At 39.4% G+C, this 22,838-nt stretch overlaps 1 protein-coding gene across 1 annotated transcript; it reads right to left on the reverse strand.

The window, feature by feature from the left end:
* Positions 1-2,336: 2,336 nt before the first annotated feature.
* LOC134356793 (PRA1 family protein 3-like) lies at positions 2,337-16,260 on the reverse strand. The gene is made up of 3 exons (XM_063067936.1): positions 15,989-16,260; positions 4,811-5,028; positions 2,337-3,982 (listed from the first exon to the last, which is right to left on the reverse strand). Exons 1-3 carry the CDS (start codon positions 16,162-16,164, stop codon positions 3,807-3,809), a joined length of 570 nt encoding a protein of 189 aa, XP_062924006.1. The 5' UTR covers positions 16,165-16,260; the 3' UTR covers positions 2,337-3,806.
* Positions 16,261-22,838: the final 6,578 nt, after the last annotated feature.

Genomic DNA, 22,838 nt, shown 5'->3' on the forward strand with positions numbered 1-22,838 from the left:
CATCATGACTTTCAAATCACAGTTACACTGTCCCTCCACAAAGAACTCCAATGACAAATCTGTTAAACCATTAAGCTTGTCATTAGGAGGTGCAGTTGAATTGGCTGTGTATCTTTTCCTTGACTTGTGTATCCTTGAACATCAAAAGTGACCATCTGTGGATAGTTTAAACTCTCAGCTTCAGTACATTCAAGTCAAATCAATTTGACTAGTTCACAATGCAGGTACTTGATGTAACATAGTAAGCTGCAAGACTAATACAAGTTTCTGCAGTCTTTGAGAGGCCACAAAAAATTGCCCAACTTAATACTTGTTACAGTGATAGTTGCCACTTTCAGCATTAAAACTAAAGTATTTTAGTACTGTACCTAAACTTAAAGAAACTACAGTAAATTACATGCTGTATATAAGTGAAAGTTTGAAAATCATTCTAAATTCTGCACTTAAGCTCATCTATCCATTGACAAAATTAGAAAATTTCAGTGTGACATTATAAACCATGTCAACTGCAAAATTAAATCAATCAAGGCCAGTTGAATTGGAATGCTTCAGCAGCTTTGCTTAAAAACTTATTGGGGAAACACATTTCTATTAGAATTGTTGTAACAGAATCAACGGCAAAATAGATACTCTAAATCATCGTGTACGATAGGAATACAGTATTTATTGCTCATCCCTGTGGTCTTTGTGACATCAAGAATCAATTAATCAGTTTAAAACCAGAGTCAGATTGCTAGACTCGATAGGACTAGTGGTTTCTTTCCGAGAAGAGAGTTTTGTCAACCCACATGATAATCCAGCAGCTTTACTAATTAATCCTCCAATTCCTGAAGTTAAATTTTGCATCTAGCAACAATGCTCATAGACAAGTTATTTAACAAGAAACAAATTGACAATGGTCAAAATCAACCATTTTTAAAACTAGCATTTGAAATTGTACTTAGCAACCTAAATGGCTACTTTGGAGCAATTTTTTAAAAAATCCACAATCCTCTAATCGGCCTTTTAGAATCACTAACTAAGGGCACTGATGCAGAGACAAAAATTTGCCTTCACAAATCCCATTCCTGATGATGGGTCTCTGCCTGAAACATCGATCATTTATTAATTTCTGTAGATGCTGCCTGGCCTGCTGACTTCCTCCTACATTTTGAATGTGTTACTCCAAAGCTGTAATCTTATTGGCCCACACAATTCATACTTACTAGCCTGTTGCAAAATTAATGTAGACAAGCAAGGTATGTCAAGCGGAAGTGTTTTTTTTTTAAATAGATTATGCACCAAAAGCAAGAAAAATGTGCTTAAGTATCACTCACAACCGAAGAATAATTTCTGGTTATCAAAAGGACCTTCCAAAAAAGGAGGAGGTATTAAGTGAGGTGTTAAACTTAATGACTTTCTTCCAATGCCCCAATGTTACATGAAAATTAGATACGATTTGTTATTTACAATCTGCAAATGAAAAATTCCACTCAGTATTTAGATTAAAATCTGCAGACAGAACAAGAATCAATATTATCAACATAGTTGAAGTAAATGGATCGGTAAAATGTATTTTTGAGAATTTGCGCTTTCACGGGTGGTGCAGCTCGTTGGACCAGAAGGGCCTATTCTGCCTGTATCTCTAGATAAAATAAATAACCTTGGGTTCTCTCAAAGCACTTTAAAAATTAATGAAGGTACTTCTGAAGCAATCACTGGTGCAACTGTAAGGCATATGGCAGTTAAATTATGTACAAAGTAAATATTATTGACCAGGTCATTATGCTGAAGAGATTATTAACTAGGACACCAAGAAAACTTCACCAGCTTTTCTAAATAGCACATTTTCAGTTCTTAAGACTGATTGGAGGAAACAAAAATAACCTCTGCAATACCTTATTGTCAAAGGTGATGCCACCCAAAAGAGGTTATGAAAATTAAAACACTTAGTAAAACTACGCTTTGGTAACAGTTGAAATCGTTTTACCCATAAACATCTAATTTTACTAGTGTTATGCTTATGTATGGGTAATCCATACATTTTATATACCCAAGCAGGAATTCTACTGTACAACAGATTCATTGCTGATGTCAATACTACCATACCTCTTTTATCTAAAACCACAGCTTTAATGTTATTACACAAGCAGAGAAAACTTGTCCTAATGTACTTGACAATTGGGCTAAAACTTGGTCAAGCAGTTTGAGAGCAGAGAATAAGAGATGGGGGGGGGAAACACGGGGGTGGGGGTAGAAAGTATTCGCAACCAGAAGCTTTCCTAACCAAAGCTTTTAACTGCACAGGATGAGAGATGTCATGATTGCCATCATCATCTGGGGGACAATTCCTGGTGATACAACACTGACCCTTCTTGGCATCTTCCCTCCTTTCTGTTACGATTACTGTAGTTCCCAATAATGGAAATGAATCCATGATCAAAAGTCATTTTTCAGAAACTGCTTTTCCTGGAGATTTAAAGTACTAGGAAATGCACCAAGCAGATACACCACAACTGTTAAATAAGATCAGTTTTGGTTTTCTCACTAAACTGGCAGGGAAAATACAAAGAAAACATCTAGTCTTGTCTTCAAAGCTGAGGTGGTTCTGTCATACAAAGACCTCGTGTTGCACCTGCATTGTGTACAATATTACTGAAGAATTGTAAGAGATGCAAGTGGCTGCCTTATTCTTGCATTGCAAAACAAAAATAGGAGTAAAGGTCTATTTAACCAGGATATCTTCAGACAGTGTCAATAAAAGGTTTAAAATAGTTCATATTCGACACAACAGTAATTTAAAGTAGCTTTATTGCATGCAAGATATGTTGCATATCTTTGGACCTGAAAATTGAAACACATTAGTAACACTTTATACAACAAATTCTTTGTCATGAGCTCATACTTCACATTTAACAGCTTTTCTAAAACAAAGCATTACAATTGCAGTTTTGTCAAAAGCCAATTTTTTTTCAAAGATACCAATTTGTTGAAACTCATTTTCCATGACTAAGAGGTTTTGTAAAAATTGATTTGGATACTAAATGATGATTGTATACCTTTCACGTTCTGATGGCATGACTTCCTTACACATGTTCTCTTTACATCCATAGTTCATATATGAAAACTGATGTTTGCTCTGTGTTTTACTCAAGTTCAGTTTTATACGGTATTAATTTCTATCACCCAAAGTTGCAGACCATATTAAGTGGAGTAAAAAGGATAAACTGATCGTTCCAACTCCCCAAATATGATTTTTTTTTTAAAAGTATATTATATACATTTTCAAATTGCAAACAAGATCACATCACACAGGAGGGATGTGCAACTTGATCCATTTGAAGCTGGGATTGAGAACTTCAATTGTGAAAATGTCAATGTGCCTCTACATAACCCTACACCATTAAATCTATACATTCTGGTTCTTTTACTCATGGGAATCTAAATAATTAAGATAATATCCCTCCATCCTAAATCAGGCCTTAACCAATTAAATAAATACAAGTAATAAAGAAAGTGCAAGATTATGTATCATCCAGATAAATTGTTAGGTTACCCTGTCATCTGGGATTCAGACAAGAACTGTTCTAAGGTACACAAAGACAAAATGGCATACTGTCACTGTATCAAGCAGTTAATTTTCCACAATACATTGTAACTTGCAAAAAAAAAATTTTCGGTTGTACTTTGCAACAGCATTAATATCAGCTTGTTAAAGCTTGGAATACTTGAAAATGAACAATACCAGCTTAAGGCTCTTCAAAAAAATCTTACTCCAGGAATACAACACAACACATACTAAAGGTGCTAAATTAGTCAGAACCTTGTTAGTGTTTGCCTTGTGCTGACAAAATATCAGCAATTTTAGAGATCTGCTCCTGTTCCTGACCAAGCGCATTCAGTAAGATTCCCATGGGAGTTTTCTTAAGTCCGATCTCTTCCATCTTGTTCTCAAACTTATTCTGAAGGTTCCGAAGCCGTAGAGAGGAATGCACGAATATTACTGAGAAAAGCACAAGTTTTAGTTAATTTTTGATTTTAAGGACTTGCACAGCAGTGTATACCAGAGCATGACTTGTAGATTGGTACTAATTCACTATCATCTCCAATTTGAACTTCTAGTAACAAAATAAACACACAAGCTTTGTGTATTTTTGAAGGACCCATGCACAATGGCCTGCAAGTCTCTTTAACATTATACAAGAATACATTCTTCACATTTCTAGGTCTGATTTGAAGCAACTGACATGAACTTTTATAGTCCAAGCCGAGATTATCATAGGTACAAGTATGCACAGGTATAATGTAAATTACTTACAACAGCATTATAGGCATATAGCATTAGAGACAAATTTCACCAAAAAAAATCCACATTTAACATAGTTCTACAAAAATAAAGTAAATCCATTGTAGTGCAAAGTGGTCATCGTGTTGCCAATACCAAGACTGTAATTAGCATTGTTTCACAGCAGCAATTGTTCTTTTTATTATAAGAAAATTAGGGATGCACGAGATTATTAAAGTTATTGCATAAATAAATGGAATCTCAGCTCTGTCCAACCAAAAAAAAATAAATTAAGTTTAGAATTCAACCAGCATTTGTGGAAGAAAGAAGAGGAGAAAACAAAGTCCAGCCTTTAAACACCTACTATCCATGTAAATTAATATACAGTCAGAACCCTGATTAAATTTTGCACCAGTACAGCTCAAGATGGAGAATCCACTGACTCAATGTAGATACTGCATTTATCAATAATCATGCACGGGTTCCTTTATGCGATGGTTAAAATTTGTCAAAGTTCAACATATCAAATAAACACATAATACTTACAAAATAGTGGTAGTGTGATTCCAAGCAAGAAAACCATCACACCCCCGATTATGGAAATGAAAAAGTAGCTCATCATTAGAATGGCCAAAACAAAGAAAGTTGGGTGCTGGCGCTTGAAGTTACCGATTGTTGCCTTATTTTCTGAGGCCCACACAGAGCCCATGAAAATCACTGTTACCACTGCTCCTCCTAGGATGATTTCCAATGGATTCATAAACCTGCCAATAAAAGAAAGTTAAATTGAACAGCTTATTTTTGATAGCACTGGAAATCTTGTATACTGCTCAGAAAAAACTGATGAGAAAACAGCACCAGCTGAACTGCCCTTTTACAAGAGGTCAATTGGCTTGCATTCATGAATTGCCAAAAGAAATTTCAATTGACTCCCTGTTCCTCTCAACCTGCATGCCTTCTTTGGTATGTGACCAGACCATCATCCTCCTACACCTCTTCCTCACTATTTTGCTGTCCAGACCATGGTCACCCATATTTATTTTGATTCATTCAGTTGTAGTTACAGAAACACTCCTGTGCAATGACTCTTCTGTGATTTCCAGTGTTTCCTACAGATTTATCTTGTCTCTACTGCAACCCAAATGTTGCCCCATAGTGACATTATCCAAAGTGTCCATGAGTACTGACAATATCATTCCCTAACTTATTGAAGTTTGTTGGAAATCCTTAAGTAATTTTTCAACCAATGAAATACATTTCTCTAGTTCCAGTCTCAGCACTTGCATTGAGAATTGTTGAAGACTGAACCAGATGGTTCTTAACCCTGCTATCATATTTAAGCCATAACTTCCACAACACTGAGGCTTCTACATCCACCTCTAATGATCTTACTTCACTCTGCCCCTTATATGTACGACTTGATCAATCTGAGTGGCATGCAGAACTTTTCACTATTTTCAATCATGTGAGATATTAAAACCATACCACAATTTATCTACTTGAAATTCTGGGCCATGATTATTCATCTTGACATGATCATTCTAAAACTCTTCTTTCCTTCATGAAGATGAGATCATTCAAAGCTATGCAAGGCACCAAACTCACAACATATTCACTGATCACCACATTGTTCCCCAAAAGGTGATTTTTTTTTCCTGATAAGTAATGCAATCCATCTTTTAAAAACTCAATGGCTTTGTTCATTCCCATCTCCAGTCTTCACTAGTGATACAGGCTTCAAGATAATCAATTCTACTTGAGACATCCTCAACAGTGATCATTCCACCAATGACACTCATGGCTAAACGAAGGAACCCAGTCTCCCCACTGCTCCAAGCCCTTAAACACTGCTGCTTTGACCAAGCTTTCAGTTATCATTCTTAATGTCCCTGTGTCAGTGGTCATATTTTGTTTGATAAATACTTGATAAAAACCCGGAATTTTAAAAAGCAGCATTAAAAACTGCATTAGTTTCCCCTGTACATTAGTTCATACGTGGCTACTCACTGCCACTACTCATGCAGAAATTACCATAAATTACCAGTGAAAGGGGAAGTTTGTTAATTTCCAGAATCAAATCAAAATTTTAGGTGAAGTATGGAAGGGTTATGCTTTCCTTTATACACCACTGAAAGATAACCTTGTTTCCTAGGCTAATAAGGGCCTGGCGAATTCTCAAGCTTCAGTTGGGAAATGCACAACTGCTGGATAATATCCCCTCCCTTTTTCTCTCTCTCAACTATGAGGAAATATCTCACCAGCCCCATCTTAAATTAACGTATTTAAATCAATTGCTCAGCAGGAGCAAAGGGGATGAATTGAGTTCACTTAAAGGCAGGGAATATGAAATGCAAATGATTAGTTGACTTTTTAAAATATGCAAACATGGTAAATATTATATAAGTCAACAAGTTGTTTACAGGATTTATGTAAATGCAAGCAGAAGTCTAACAAACTCAGATGAATAACAATTAAATGCCAGTGCAATAACTAAAACGGTGCACAGTGTGGGGTAAGGTAACGACAAAGGTAGCGTTACCGGCTAAGCAAGGTTGGAGACCTCCAATTGCAGTTGATTATTCCAGAGGTATGAACTGAGAGCAATTCATGCACTGGATCCTGCATTCCCCCCCTCCCCCCACACACACACCCACACACCCATTCCCACTGTATATTCTTTTAACGGACACGTCAAGAGAAATCCCTTTGACCAAGCACGCAAATCACTTTAAGAATGCCATAAAGCATTTCCACAGGCCATAACATTATAGAAATAAAAATTTTAGAGCAGTATTTCTCTCCCTTTCACCACAGTCATTATGACATTTATGCAGGGGAGGTCATGCCTTACCAAGTTGACTTGAGTTTTAAGGAAAGTGATAAAGGTGCAGGGAAGCACATGCTATATATATGGATTTAAAACATGGTTTCAACAAGGCTCCATGGTAGACTAATCCCAAAGATCAAAACAGGTGGAGACCACAGTGACTTGGTGGACTGGCCAAGCCAATTTTGAATCCATTGAGGACACAGGGTAGTGATGGAGGGGTGTTTATCTGACAGGAGGCCTGTGACTTGTGGTGCCCCACAAAGATTACTGCTGAGGCCTCAGATTATTTCAATGCAATGAAGGTAAGATGATCAGTAACTTTGCAAATGACAAAAATTGGAGAAGTTTTGGATAGTATATCGTCAAAAGATTCAAAAGGAAATAAACCAGCTGAAAATTAGAGCAGAGACTTGGCTTGTGTGAAGTGTTCCACTTTGGGACCAAACCATCTGCATTGAAACACAATTAAATCATCCACTTTGGTTTTCAAGGTGGAAAATAAAATGAAGACCCACCCCTACACTGCAGAAACCAAGCAGAGATGGGGTGATAACTTTGCAGAGTATGTGCACTCACTCCACAGGAGTAACTGAGCTTCTGGTGCCTGCCACTAATTCACTATCACATTCCCTCTGACCTCCTGCAATGTTACAATGTGGGTGGGTTGCAGCAGGCAGAACTCAATTAATTCCTCAACTTTGGATAGCTTGTTTTCTTTCTTTGTATTCAGACTGCCATTTTATATGTCATTCCCCTCTTTCATTTATCTATGTTAGCCTGCTGGGCATGTCATAGTGAGCTTGACTATTACACTACATAGACTTCAACAATTTTACAGATAAAACAAACTGACAATTTTATGGCTGTAAAACCATTCCATCACACAAACAGTGCCCTGACCTGTGTATATTTCAATGCAAGAGGTATTGTAAGAAAGATGGATGAGCTCAGGGCATGGATCAACATATGGAATTATGATGTTGCAGCCATTACTGAGACTTGGTTGCAGGAGGAGCAAGACTGGCAGTTCAATATTCCGGGGTTCTGTTGTTTTAGATGTGACAGAATGGGAGGGATAAAAGGAGGAGAGATGGCATTACTAGTCAGAGAAAGTGTCACGGCAGCATTCTGTCAGGAGACTGGAGAACTCGAGTGAGGCATTATGGGTGGAACTGAGATTTCAGAAAGGTATGACCACATTAATGGGGATATATTACAGACTACCCAAAAGATCTTAGAATTTAGAGGAAAAATTAGAAGAGATCACAGACTGTTATAGTGGGTGATTTTAACTTTCCACATACTGACTGGGAATCCCATACTATGAAAGGACTTGATGGGATAGAGTTTGTCAAATGTGTTCAGTAAAGTTTTCTTCATCAGTACATAGAAGTCCCAATGAGAGAACGTGCAATACTGGATCTGCTAGTAGGGAAATAAGACAGGGCAAGTACAGAGGTTTATGTTGGGGAACACTTTGCATCCAGTAACCACAACACCATTAGTTTCTTAGTAAATATGCAAAAAGATAGGGCCGGTCTGCAGGTTGAGATTCTATATTGGAGGAAGGCCAATTTTGATGGTATCAGAAATGATCTGGCAAGTGTGGATTGGGACAGGCTGCTTTCAGGCAAAGGTGTACTTAGAGAGAGGCCTTCAAAAACAAAATTTTGAATGTGCATGTCAGAATAAAAAGTAAAGATGATAAGTGTAGAGAAGCTTGGTTTTCAAGAAATATTGAGGCCCTGGTCAAGAAAAGAAAGGAGGTGCATAGCAGGTATAGGCAGGTAGGAACAAATAAGGTGCTCATGGAGTACAAAAATGCAAGAGAACACCTAAAGAAATCAGGAAGGGTACAAGAAGGGATGAAGCTGCTCCAGCGGACAAGATGAAGAAGAATTGTAAGGGATTCCACAGATATGTTGAGAGCAATTGCAAGGGACAAAATTGATCCTCTGGAACAGTGGTCCCCAACCACCGGGCCGCAAAGCATGTGCTACCGGGCTGCGAGGAGACGATATGATTTGGCGATATGAAACGATACGAGTCAGCTGCACCTTTCCTCATTCCGTGTCACGCACTGTTGAGCTGCCAGGTCATACAGCAGTTCAAAACCTCAACTTTGCAAGGGATTGCAGTGATCCTATCCGAGCAAAAGTGTGATTAATACAGCAATTTATAGTTTTGTTTGCTACCACAGCAAGTCGTCACTGTACTTCACCAGCGCCATTTTAAACACAATGAAAGATTGTGCAGATGCTGGAAAACTAGAGCAATGAAAGGAAAACAAAACTAACCTTGAACACAACACTTACAGCATTTAGAAACAAAGTATTCTACGGAAAGTGCTCAGTTACTGTTATCATTGTGTAAATGTAATACTCATTTGCCTAAATTCAGCCAGCACCTGTCATTCCACTGCTGTGAACTCATCATCCATTTTCTGCTGCCAACTCATTGGAAACTATGAGTGCATGTGTGCTCAGCTTCCCCATCAGCTATTATTAACAACAATATGTATTCTTAAAATCTCAATTCCAAAGCTTCAAGTCCAGAAACCACAGTGTCGGCAGAATATCAGTTTCCATCCAATTACATACAGCATTGACTTTATAAGACGTTGGCATGGTACAGTGTCAAACTGCATATTTGCAAACACCCAGGAAGGAGCATGTGGGTTGCACACAGAATTTGAAAGTATTTTGTAATAATAATAATCATCACAGGGAGAGGTTAGGTGAAAATGTAGCTTGGGTATAGTCCTAAACATCTTGAATTATTTGGCTTATTATATGCCTTTATTGTTCAACCCATACTTTTGTCAGTGGAGCAGATTATGGTGGCAAGAGGAACTACGATGGGCAGCCTAATTAACCCAAGATAAAATCTGTACTCTTACCTACAATCACGACAGTGATAGCTCCAAGAGTGGGGCCAGAAACCAAAACAAAACCTACTGCAAAGGTTCCATCATTCATACATAATGAATCCACAGATGGAGCCTTGCCTTATTGCACTGTTATAAGTGTGTAACACCAGCGATGGTGTTTTGTTATGGGTATCTTAACACCAAAAGCTGGCACTGTTCTTCCTCAGCAGCTTACTGTGCAGGGTGATGGTAGAAATTCAAAAGCTGCTGCCTAATTTCAATAGCCTTTACAGCAAGGGATGGAGACAGTTACTGCAGTCAATTTCAAATTAAAGATCATTAGCTTAATCAACAAAGCAATGGTATTGCCTTATTGCTGAGTCATGGTAGAAAGTAACAGCAAAGTCATTCTGGTATTGATTGGCTTTGCTTTTCAGGATTGTTCGTGGCATATCAGATTAAAAATGTGTAACTTCCATTGCCAGTCTTTCAGCATATTTTGCATGAATGATACTTACACTTCATTTCATAAGATTCACGTCTATTTATCACTTGTACATCAAAGCAGTGGAATGTTCTGTTTGCGTTAACAATCAGCACACCCAAGGATGAGCTGGGGGTGGGGGGAGCCTGCAAATGTCACCACATATTGCAGTGCTGACATAGAACACTCAGCAGATTAACATAACACAACATATTATGGAAGTGTGACCCTGAGCTCTGATTATTCTTGCTGATCATTACCCATTTAAAGTTGAGATAGAATCTAATGAAATCAGGAGGGTATCGGACGTAACTTGACACTGACTAAATGGAAACATTTTCCTTTTTAGCTTCAGCAAATATGATGTAAAAAAAGAGATCATTTTGGCTCTTACACAACACCCACCCTTTTCTGCTACACCATGATCTAGATTCTACAGCTTGATTGGTAACAGAACTGTCACTAGATCCCTCTGAAGTGTTTCAAATTGTAAAGGAAATGAGTTTTTTCCACCACCACCCCCAAAAGGCCTTGATATTTCAACTTCTACCTCAAATTTTACTCACAGTTAAAATTCATGACTGGCACCAGTCTACCCACCATCAAGGACGTGTATACAGAAAGGTGCAGGAAAAAGGGCCAGTAACATCATGAAGGATCCACCAACACAGCTTACGGACTGTTTGTCCCACTCCCAGTAGGGAGGAGGCTACATGGCATCCATTACCAGGACCACCAGACTCAAAAAACAGTTACTTTCAGTAAGGCTGATTCGTGAAAGACAACTCCACCCACCAATTCACCATCACTACTTTATCATTTTCTGTCAGCCACCTTAATGTACTGATACCCCTGTGCCTAGAGTCACTTTACAGGCTTACAATCAACGTATTCAAGTTCTGCTATGCATTTTATATTCATTCTTTTTAAGCCATCTTATGTATTTATATTTATTGTTTTATTATGCTCTTATCTTATTGTGTTTTTTTTTGGGTTGCATCAGATCCAGAGTAATAACTATTTTGTTCTCCTTTACACTTGAGGACTGGAAGTGACAATAAATGATCTTGAATCCCAAGGTCGAAAAATACTACCTATTTTTTCCCTTGCTTACACAGCACAAGAGTATTACATTATTGGCTGCGCAGCCAATTTAATAACATTGCTTCAGATTACCGGATGTCTGTCATATATTGACCAAGAGAAAAATACTGTTAAATTACCCAAATATGGGAAAGGACAATCCTCCCACCAATGCATGGGTCTATTTAGTAACAACCCACAATTCCATGCAAACTGGATCTCATGGAACCATATTAATCCTTATACACAAAATCTAACTAATATCTTTTTAAACAAATTTCCATGTTCATACAATGAGTTAAGCTTGTTTATGGTAACTCCTGTTGAGAAACCTATGCCAACTTCTGCAATTAAATTCTCTATCGCACTGCACTTAAGAGCAAATGCATCAATAACTGGCTCCTGATCTGCTGGCTTCTTGCACCATCCTACTGTCTTATAATTTCATTTTCCAATTGGCTTTTCAAAGTAGTTTGGGAAATTACAAGAAGCTCTTGACCAGTTCTTCCATTGGTTTACAGCCAAAAAACTCCAGAAGCATTGAGCCTCAATATATTGACCAGTTTCAAGTTCAGTTTGAATAATTAGACATGTTAGTTACTTTCACTTCAGCATGCTTGATACCATATAGAAAGTGAAATATACTGTGTTAATAGCATTCACCAAAAGCACTAAAGGTTTAAAGAAAAACCCTGGCTACTCAATCTTAATCTGTAGGAGTCATTTTGCAGGTACTGGTTGCCCAGCATGTTGAAGAGATCCAGTTGCATTCACAGATAAAGTGAACTATTTTGGGTATCAAGACAAGACTGGAAATATTTGGTTAAAACCTCTCTCCAATATGCTGGCCAAGCAGTACCTGCAGAAGGACTGCTATAGTTTGAGATTTAGTAGCCAGAGTTTCAAGTGCACGTAACTGGAAATTCATGGACCATACCGTTTTGGAAGATGACCAAAGTATGTCGTTAATGGCAAATTCTGTTTCTGGATTAAAATGAATCACAGGTCAAGATAGTTTCTTCACTTTCCAGCATATTTTCACCATGTTCTCCCATTACTGATTACTCCATTCCTTTCATTGACTTATCCATCACCATATTACAGTATGATTTGGTGCCCAATTCCATTACAAACCCAAAAATCTTAGCTACCTTGAAACAGCTCTTCCTACTTGTTTCCTGCAATTCTCCCAGTTTCTCAGGCTATACGTCTGATTGACTATTTCCTGCACTTGTTTTGAAAGTTCTTTCTTTTGTTAATGGTAATTCGCGTCTTTATCTGTTCCATTTGCTGCATTTTCATTCTCAAATTCCTCCCATCCTGAGCAAGGACAGGATTTACAGATTGTCTGTCTCTCTTCATTCAATGGATCTTCCACAATTTCTGGCACATAGAACATAGAATAGTACAGCACAGTACAGGCCCTTTGGCCCACAATGTTGTGCCGACCCTCAAACCCTGCCTCCCGTATAAGCCCCCACCTTAAATTCCTCCATATACCTGTCTAGTAGTCTCTTAAACTTCACTAGTGTATCTGCCTCCACCACTGACTCAGGCAGTGCATTCCACGCACCAACCATTCTGAGTAAAAACCTTCCTCTAATATCCCCCTTGAACTTCCCATCCCTTACCTTAAAGCCATCTCCTCTTGTATTGAGCAGTGGTGCCCTGGGGAAGAGGCTATTCACTCTATCTATTCCTCTTATTATCATGTACACCTCTATCATGTCTCCTCTCATCCTCCTCCTCTCCAAAGAGTAAAGCCCTAGCTCCCTTAATCTCTGATCATAATACATACTCTCTAAAACAGGCAGCATCCTGGTAAATCTCCTCTGTACCCTTTCCAATGCTTCCACATCCTTCCTATAGTGAGGCGACCAGAACTGGACACAGTACTCCAAGTGTGGCCTAACCAGAGTTTTATAGAGCTGCATCATTACATCGCGATGCTTAAACTCTATCCCTCGACTTATGAAAGCTAACACTCCATAAGCTTTCTTAACTACCCTATCCATCTGTGAAGCAACTTTCAGGGATCTGTGGACATGTACCCCGAGATCCCTCTGCTCCTCCACACTACCAAGTATTCTGCCATTTACTTTGTACTCTGCCTTGGAGTTTGTCCTTTCAAAGAGTACCACCTCACACTTCTCTGGGTTGAACTCCATCTGCCACTTCTCAGCCCACTTCTGCATCCTATCAATGTCTCTCTGCAATCTTTGACAATCCTTTACACTATCTACAACACCACCAACCTTTGAGTCATCTGCAAACTTGCCAACCCACCCTTCTACCCCCACATCCAGGTCGGTAATAAAAATCACGAAAAGTAGAGGTCCCAGAGCAGATCCTTGTGGGACACCACTAGTCACAATCCTCCAATCTGAATGTACTCCCTCCACCACAACCCTCTGCCTTCTGCAGGCAAGCCAATTCTGAATCCACCCGGCCAAACTTCCCTGGATCCCATGCCTTCTGACTTTCTGAATAAGCCTACCATGTGGAACCTTGTCAAATGCCTTACTAAAATTCATATAGATCACATCCACTGCACTACCCTCATCTATATGCCTGGTCACCTCCTCTCATTCACTTTCAATGAAATGCCACTAGTCACATTTTGCTTTCAGCATTCCACAAAGACTGTTCTTTCCACAATTCCCACTCCTCTTCCCTACAATCATAGAAAAGATGTCCTTTAAACCTCACCGTCCAGGGCTGCAAATGCCCTGTCCTGGTAATTCATCAGTTCACATCAATTTCTTCCAATTTAGCATACTACATTCATGGCTCACAGCAACACCTCCTCTATACTAGAAAAAAAAGCATATGTAGATTGGGTGACTGCTTTCCAAGTCTCCCTCTTCAGTCTGGAGGAGAGAATCTTGGGCACCCCATTACCCGTCCTTTTCGCCTCATTTTCACTCTCAAGATAGAGCAAAGAACCTGATGCAACAAACAAGATGCTGGAGTAACTTGACTGGCAAGGCCTATAAGCAATATGCTGGAGGAACTCATCCAACAGATAAGGAACTGGAGAAAGCCATAGATGAAGAGTCTTGGCCCAAAACATTGACTGTCCACTTCTCTCCACAAAATTCTGCCCGACCTGCTGAGTTTCCCCAGCATATTGCTAACTGCCTCACTTCTGCAGCTGTCTTTTGTCAGAAAGTCATCCCAAGTCATCTTAAGGCTTAACATTTCATCTTCTGCAAAGCAACATTTCAGAGTACACACAGTTTGCTGAGCTCAGGTAGGATAGCCATAACAATGGAATAATTGGTCTAACTGGCCTTGATTACTGCCAGTTAAAGCACTAAGAACACGCCTGATTTGCCAGCTACAATTCCTGCTTTGAAAGTCCACATTACTATTAGGAGGAAAGATATTGCTCAACTGTGAAACATTCCTTAGGCTTAAAATTCCTATCCCCCTTCTACCCAAAAGTAGATGAAAAAAATTCAAATAGCAATTGTTTTATTTAACATGAGTAGAAAGAATTTAAAATCAATAATCGTGCAGGAAAGCAAAAAGTTAAGCATACAGATTGTGCCCCTTACACCCAATTACATTAAATCGTCTTTTTGGCAAAAATGAATTACTTGCTCAAGAAAGCTTTAAGAAATAATTATGAAATTATTTGCATAACCAGTGGCAGTAGCAACGTGCAATATCAACCAGTGGATACTACACATCACTGAAAAAGAAATAACATTGTATCATTTTAATGAAACTTTGAGAACATGCAGATCTAAAACCACGTACTGTTGACCATATAGTTATACTATCTTGGCTGATAGAAAGCCACAAACTGCAGATAACAGATATTTACACTTCTGCATTCTATTGTTCAAATTTTAACTTGCGTTTTAAACTAAAAAGTTTAATATTGTCTGTGTAAAGAGAAAACTAAATGTGACCTTCAAAATATTTTTAAAAGGGTGAGCTATCCTACATACTGTCCACTATAGCAAACCAGAACTCAAAGGAGGAATTGAAATAACGATGTGCAGTCGATCCCCTTCAACCTCCCAATCTATGATTTACAGCCTCCGAAAGTGTAAGATAAATTTATGATGCTTGCATGAATAGAAGATCCCAGCAGTGAATCTAACCATTTTAAAGGAAAGGGCTGAACTGCAGTAATGAGTTCCCAATCGTATTAAAACAACTGTTCTTTCTCTAACGAGATAATGAGTTACTACACTGAATAAAACAAGACAAAATGTTACTAACAGGTACAGGAGGATACCTCCCGTGTTGCAGGATTATTTGCACCGAACTAGAATTGGCTCACACAAGCATTATAAAATAGTCACATTATATAGGTCACTGCCACAAGAAATGAAGAGATATCTCACAAAGAGTGCCTTCTCAAGCTACGTTTAAGCGAACGATTGTGATCCTTGCATATCTGATAAACAAAAGGCTGAAGGCCCAGACAGCAAGTTCTTTTACCCGATAAGTAGGAAGACACAGACAGCCACAACGAAGTAATTGGTCTGATAAAACAGCAAATTGCTGACGACGCGATTGTTCCATTTAGCTAAATCTCGAAAATCTGGCTGGGCGAAACGCGTGGAGCCAAATATGAAATCGTCCCAAGCTCTTAAGGGAGCGAACTTCACTTCCATGTTAAGCGGCTACTGCGCTGAGAAGAGGAGCAGCAACACCCAGACAAGTTCTTGCAGAGGCGTCACGACCGGCGCGCGGTACCGCCGCCTCACTCACCGGTCACGCGGAAGCTTCAGCGTGTCGACTCAATGCGCGGATTACAGCTGTTCCGGCAAATCGTCCGAGACTACTTAAATCTGACCTAATCTTTTGTCTTTTCTAAAATAAGCCTCAAAAATACGCTCGTTTGACAGTCTGACTATGGTACAAATCAAACAAAAGACCCCCGCTTCGGAGAGAAATAACTGGTAGACATGACAAAAAAGAAACCTAAAAATTAATATTATTTTCAAAATACTGTGCACATCCAAAGTCAAATGATACCCACCAGCTGTACAAATATAATTTTAGACCATAAGATACAGAAGCAGATTTAGGCCATTTTTGCCCCATCGAGTCATTTCATCGTGGCTAATTCATTTCCCTGGTTAGTACCGTGATTAACTCCAGGGGAAACAGAATGAGATGCAATATAACTTCAACTACAATCACAGAATAAAAACTATACATGCAAGATTTTCTTTGCCTTCCATCATTTCAAATAGTTAAACTTGGAAATAAGATATAAGGGTTAGGATTAGAACAGAGAATAGTACAGCTCAGGAAAAGGCCCTTCAGCCCAGAATATAGTGCAGAATGAATTAATAATCAAATGACCAATGAAATAATTATCTTCTACCAACGCAATCTTCATATCCTTCCATTTCATGCACATTCATGTGCCTACCTAAGAGCCTCTCAGACACCCTAGTGTCCACCCTCTCCTCATAGCTCATGCCCTCTAATCCAGGCAGCATCCTTGTAAACATCTTCAATACCCTTTCCAAAGCCTTAGCATCTTTCCTACACTAGGACGACCAGAGCCAAATGCAATACTGCAGATGTAGCTTGCCTAAAGTCTTATAAAGCAGCAACATAACCTATAGACCCTTGAACTCAATTTCTCGACTAATAAAAGGCAGGCCAAACATTTTCTTTACCTCCCTATCAGCCTATGGAGCTGCTTTCTAGGAGCTGTAGACTTTCCCCCCCAAAATCTCTCTGCATGTCAACACTTTTAAGGGTCTTGCACTTTATCTCATTATGTTTGATCTCCCAAAGGACAACAAGTCACATTTGGCCAAGCTAAAATTCACCTGCCACTTCTCAGCCCATATCTGTAACTGATCTATATTCTGCTGTATCCTATGCCAGTCTTCTGCTCCATTCACAACACCACCAATCCTTGTTTCTTCTGAAAACTTACTAACCCATCCATCTATGTTTTCATCCAAGTCATTTATAAATATATCAGAGGTCCTGGAATTTGTGAAACACCACTGGTCACAGACCTCCAGCCAGAATAGGTCCCATTGACCACTATCCTTTGTCTTCTTTCGGCAAGCCAATTCAGCATTGAATTCACCATGGATCCCATGCATCTCCCATGAAGGGCCTTGTAAAGTGCCTTACTAACTTCATCAACCAAATTATTGATTGTATTCATAGCAAAATTGCCACATTTCATTAAAAGTAACAACAATGTCTGGAGTACACTCATGAGAAGTTCAGTACAAAAATGCAGAAGTTGTTATCAGTAGTTAACCACTTTCCTTCTGGGTAAGCTGCTGTCTTCACAATTGATGATACAACATGAATTTTTATTATTATTATTATTATTATTATTATTGTTATTATTGGGCACATTCTTGCTGCAAAAATCGTGGAAAAGTTAGGATGCTGACAGAAGAGTATGAAAGCTGAACATCAAGCTGCCGACCCCAGAAAACAATAACTTAAAAGGGGTTACAGAGGTTGGAGAAATATGAACTCCCTCTTTGTCTTCCTAATGCTTAAATGGGAAGCAAGCAAAAGGAAGAAGATATTCTACTTGACCTGTTAGATGACAAAGATTTGACAGAAATGAAGGTTGTAAAGTAACCTGAGGACAATCTATAACTTAAATTTCTTACTGGTTAGATGTACCATAAAACACATTCTTGTCACCGTTATCTTACTGACTTACGTTTGCTTACTTTTACCTTTTGGCTGTGTGAAGCAGAATTCCCTGTCATCTGCAAGAAAGGATCTGGTTCAGGTGAAAAGTGCTTTCGGTGTTGTTACATGTGGTCCACACGCTTGTTCTTGGCAGTCACCCAAGTTGATTTTCATTTCATCTGCAGTTCAAAATTAGATGTCTGCAGAGACATAATGGACAATTCACCAGAGACTGAGGGAAGAAATCTACTCAAGCATAATCAGATTTCTTATCGCCGACTAATATCTAAAATTTGTTGTCTTGGGACAGCAGTATAGTGCAGAGACATAAATGTGGCCCTCATCTTTTTGGCTAACTTTGTATCAACATGTGCATAGATCCTGAGCAGGCAAATACTGAGTGTAAACATGTGCTGGGTTCGAATTGTCCCCAGTGTTGAAAAGGATGGGTTTGGCTATGTAGTCGCAGAACTTTCATTTAGTCAGACTGTATTGGAGTACCCGCACTTGGTTTAAAGATGTTTGCAGAACAATGCCTTTGACCACATCAATCAGGCAATGACCAGCATAGAATATTCTCGAGGCCCTGAAGGAGAAGGAAATTCTGGATCATGTCAGATGGATTCCTAAGGAGAATATGCTTGGCAGAACATGACATCAGTAAAAATTTTAAAGAAGCACCAAGGGTTGATAGTGAGAAGGCCTACACAGTTAGAGCCTTCTTACACAGCAGAGACCCTGCATCACTAAATGCTGCAGGTGCAACAGCTGCAGAGGAGATAAGCACTTCTAGAATGTTAGTTTTCAAAAGGAGGTATGCAGCGGTTTTTGACGATGTTCTTCTCTAAACCTGTGTAACAAGGACTTTCTGTTCTTCGGCTGGCTGCAAAAGGTCACGTAGTATCACCTGCTGAGGGAAGTACATTAGTTCTGCAAGAGTCGCAATTTCGTCTGCTCATAAACCTTGTAAGCAAATGAAATCTTATGTCTTGCATTCAGAAGAGTAGCATATTGATTTAAAAACTGAAAACTTCTAGAAATGAAGTGTACTTCTTTTTACAACTTCCAAAAGTGTAGTCACTGGAGTTTAAAAGAATGATGGGGGGATCTCATTGAAACCTATCGAATTTTGAAAGGCTGAGATAAAGTGGATGTGCAGAGGATGTTTTCTATAGTGGGAGAGTCTAGGATCACAGGGCACAGCTTCAGAATAGAGAGACAACCACTTTGAACAGAAATGAGAAAGATTCTCTCCAGCCAGAGGGTGGTGAATTTGTGGAATTCATTGCCACAGATGACATGGAGGCCAAGTTATTGGGTATCTTTAAAGCGAAGGTTGACAGGTTCTTGATTAGTAAGGGCATCAAAGGTTATGGGGAGAAGGCAGAAGAATGGGATTTAGAGGGCTAATAAGTCATCCATGATGGAATGGTGGAGCAGACTCCATGGGCCAAGTTGGCTAAATCTGCTCCTTTGACTTATGGTCTTACAGTCTTTTGGGGGAAAAAAACGTGTGGACTGTCATTGCTCAAAACATTTGAAAATTCTGTGGTTTTTCAGAATAATAAAATATGATACATAAGGTTTTTTGACATTCCAGATTCAATTATAAATCCATGTCTATCTGCCAAACTTTATTTTACTTTCTGTTAAGAGTTTAAAGAATGTATTTGTTGTGTGAGAATTCTTCAAACTGGTTGGCTGCTTAAATAGCTTGATGATGTCACTGTTGCTGGAAGGCAAAGATACCTTACAGATGGTGCCTGACCGTAAAACCCATCAACAAAATGGTAATGCATGCCAGCAAACTGTCTTTGTGGGCAGGTTTTCATGTTCAACAGTGAGCATTATGCCTTTGCTGTGGACCAGAATTTCTAAGCCAATTATTTTTATTCATTTGCTGAGTTTTATATTGTAAAACATACAATAGAATTTATTGTTTTCATGTACCTTTCTCTCAGTTGTTAAAATATATTGTATTAAACCTTGTTGCTATAGGTTAATTATTTTATTATATCATGGTTATATTTTATTGTACAGCTTATTATTGCGGTAAAGTTAGCCAAGAAACCTGGCTTTAATGGTGCAAATTGAGTATTTTCAAATATTCGACACATCTGCCAGAAATAAGACATATGACCTAGAAGCAGAATTGGGTCTACAACCCATCAAGTCTGCTCTGTCATTCGATAGTGGCTGATTTATTTTTCTTCTCAACCCCGTTCTCCTGCCTTCTCCCCAAAATCTTTAGTGCCTTTACTAATTAAGAACCTATCAATCTCCACTTTAAATATACTCAGTGCTTTAGCTTCCCCTGCATCTGTGGTAATGAATTCCACAGATTCAAAAAGTTCAAGCAACAAAGTAAATGTATTATTAAAGTACATCTATGTCACTATATACAACCCTGAGATTCATTTTCTTGTGAGTATACTCAATAAATCCAATAACCAAAATAGAATCAATGAAAGACCATACCAACAGGGCAGACAACCAGTGTCCAAAAGACAAAAATACAAAAAGAAAGAAAAAAAAATATTCATTATTAATTAATAGACAATAAGTATCTAGAACATGAGATGAAGAGTCCTTGAAAGTAAGTCATTAGGTTGTGGATACAGTTCAGTAATGGGGCAAGTGAGGTTGAGTGAAGTTATCTCCTCTGGTTCATGAGCCTGATGTTTGAGGAGTAATAACTGTTCCTGAACCTGGTGGTGAGGGTCCCAAAGCTCCTGTCCTTCTTCCTGACGGCAGCAGCGAGATTAGAGCATGATCTGGGTGGTAGGGGTCCCTGATGATGGATGCCGCTTTCCCGCGACAGCACTCTCTGTAGATGTGCTCAATTGGGCTGTTGGGGGTGGGGAGGGGGAACGACATTACCCCTGATGGACTGGGCTGTATCCATGACCTTATGTTGGGTTTTCTGTTCAAGTGCATTGGTACTTTGGTACTTCCATACCAGGCAGTGATACAACTAGTCAAAATAATCTCCACCTTACATCTAGAGAAGTTTGTCAAAGTTTTCGATGTCATGACAAACCTTCACAAACTTCTAAGGAAGCAGAGGTGCTGCCATGCTTCCTTCCTTCAGAGGATAGGTCCTCTGAAATGGTAACACTGAAGAATTTTAAGTTGTTGACCCTCTCCACCTATGATCCCCTGATGAGGACTGGCTCATGGACCTCCAGTTTTCCCCTCCTGAAGTCAATTATCATCTCCTTGGTCTTGCTGACATTGAGGTTGCTGTTATAGCATCACTCAGCCAGATTTTCAATCTCCCTCCTATACACTGATTTGTCACCGCCTTTCTGCCTACGACAGTGGTGTTGTCAACAAACTTGAGTATGGCATTGGAGATGTGCATAGCCACACAGTCATAAGTGGACAGCGAGTAGAGCAGAGGGCTAAGCACAGAGTCTTGTGGTGCACCTGTGCTGACGGAGATTGCGGAGGAGATGTTGTTGCTAATCCGACCTGACTAGGGTCTGCAAGTGAGGAAATTGAGGATCCAATTGCACAAGGAGGTATTGAGGCCAAAGTCTCGAAGCTTACTGATTAGTTTGAGGGAATGATAATATTGAATGCCAAGCTGTAGTCAATGAAGAGCATCCTGATGTATGCATCTTCATTGTCCAGATATTCCAAGGTTGAGTGAATAGCCAATGAAATGGCATCCTTTGTGGACCTGTTGTGCTGGTATGTAAATTGGAGCGGATCTAAGTCACTTCTCAGGTAGAAACATAGAAACATAGAAAATAGGTGCAGGAGTAGGCCATTCGGCCCTTCGAGCCTGCACCGCCATTTATTATGATCATGGCTGATCATCCAACTCAGAACCCAGCCTTCCCTCCATACCCCCTGACCCCTGTAGCCACAAGGGCCATATCTAACTTCCTTTTAAACATAGCTAATGAACTGGCCTCAACAGTTTGCTGTGGCAGAGAATTCCACAGATTCACCACTCTCTGTGTGAAGAAGTTTTTCCTAACCTCGGTCCTAAAAGGCTTCCCCTCTATCCTCAAACTGTGACCCCTCGTTCTAGACCTCCCCAACATCGGGAACAATCTTCCTGCATCTAGCCTGTCCAATCCCTTTAGGATCTTATACGTTTCAATCAGATCCCCCCTCAATCTTCTAAATTCCAACGAGTACAAGCCCAGTTCATCCAGTCTTTCTTCATATGAAAGACCTGCCATCCCAGGAATCAATCTGGTGAACCTTCTTTGTACTCCCTCTATGGCAAAGATGTCTTTCCTCAGATTAGGGGACCAAAACTGCACACAATACTCCAGGTGTGGTCTCACCAAGGCCTTGTACAACTGCAGTAGTACCTCCCTGCTCCTGTACTCGAATCCTCTCGCTATAAATGCCAGCATACCGTTCGCCTTTTTCACCGCCTGCTGTACCTGCATGCCCACTTTCAATGACTGGTGTATAATGACACCCAGGTCTCGTTGCACCTCCCCTTTTCCTAATCGGCCACCATTCAGATAATAATCTGTTTTCCTATTTTTGCCACCAAAGTGGATAACTTCACATTTATCCACATTAAATTGCATCTGCCATGAGTTTGCCCACTCACCCAACCTATCCAAGTCACCCTGCATCCTCTTAGCATCCTCCTCACTGCTAACACTGCCACCCAGCTTCGTGTCAT

This window comes from Mobula hypostoma, chromosome 15 (genome assembly GCF_963921235.1).
Source record: "Mobula hypostoma chromosome 15, sMobHyp1.1, whole genome shotgun sequence".
Classification (NCBI taxonomy): Eukaryota; Metazoa; Chordata; class Chondrichthyes; order Myliobatiformes; family Myliobatidae; genus Mobula; species Mobula hypostoma.

Excerpts from the sequence above, each read along its gene's own strand:
- LOC134356793 (XM_063067936.1), bottom strand. The coding sequence starts at position 16,164 with ATGGAAGTGAAGTTCGCTCCCTTAAGAGCTTGGGACGATTTCATATTT. Across the intron at positions 5,029-15,988 it reads TGTGTCTTCCTACTTATCGG|GTTTATGAATCCATTGGAAA; the intron begins GTAAAAGAACTT and ends TTTTATTGGCAG. Across the intron at positions 3,983-4,810 it reads AATCACACTACCACTATTTT|TAATATTCGTGCATTCCTCT; the intron begins GTAAGTATTATG and ends TGCTTTTCTCAG.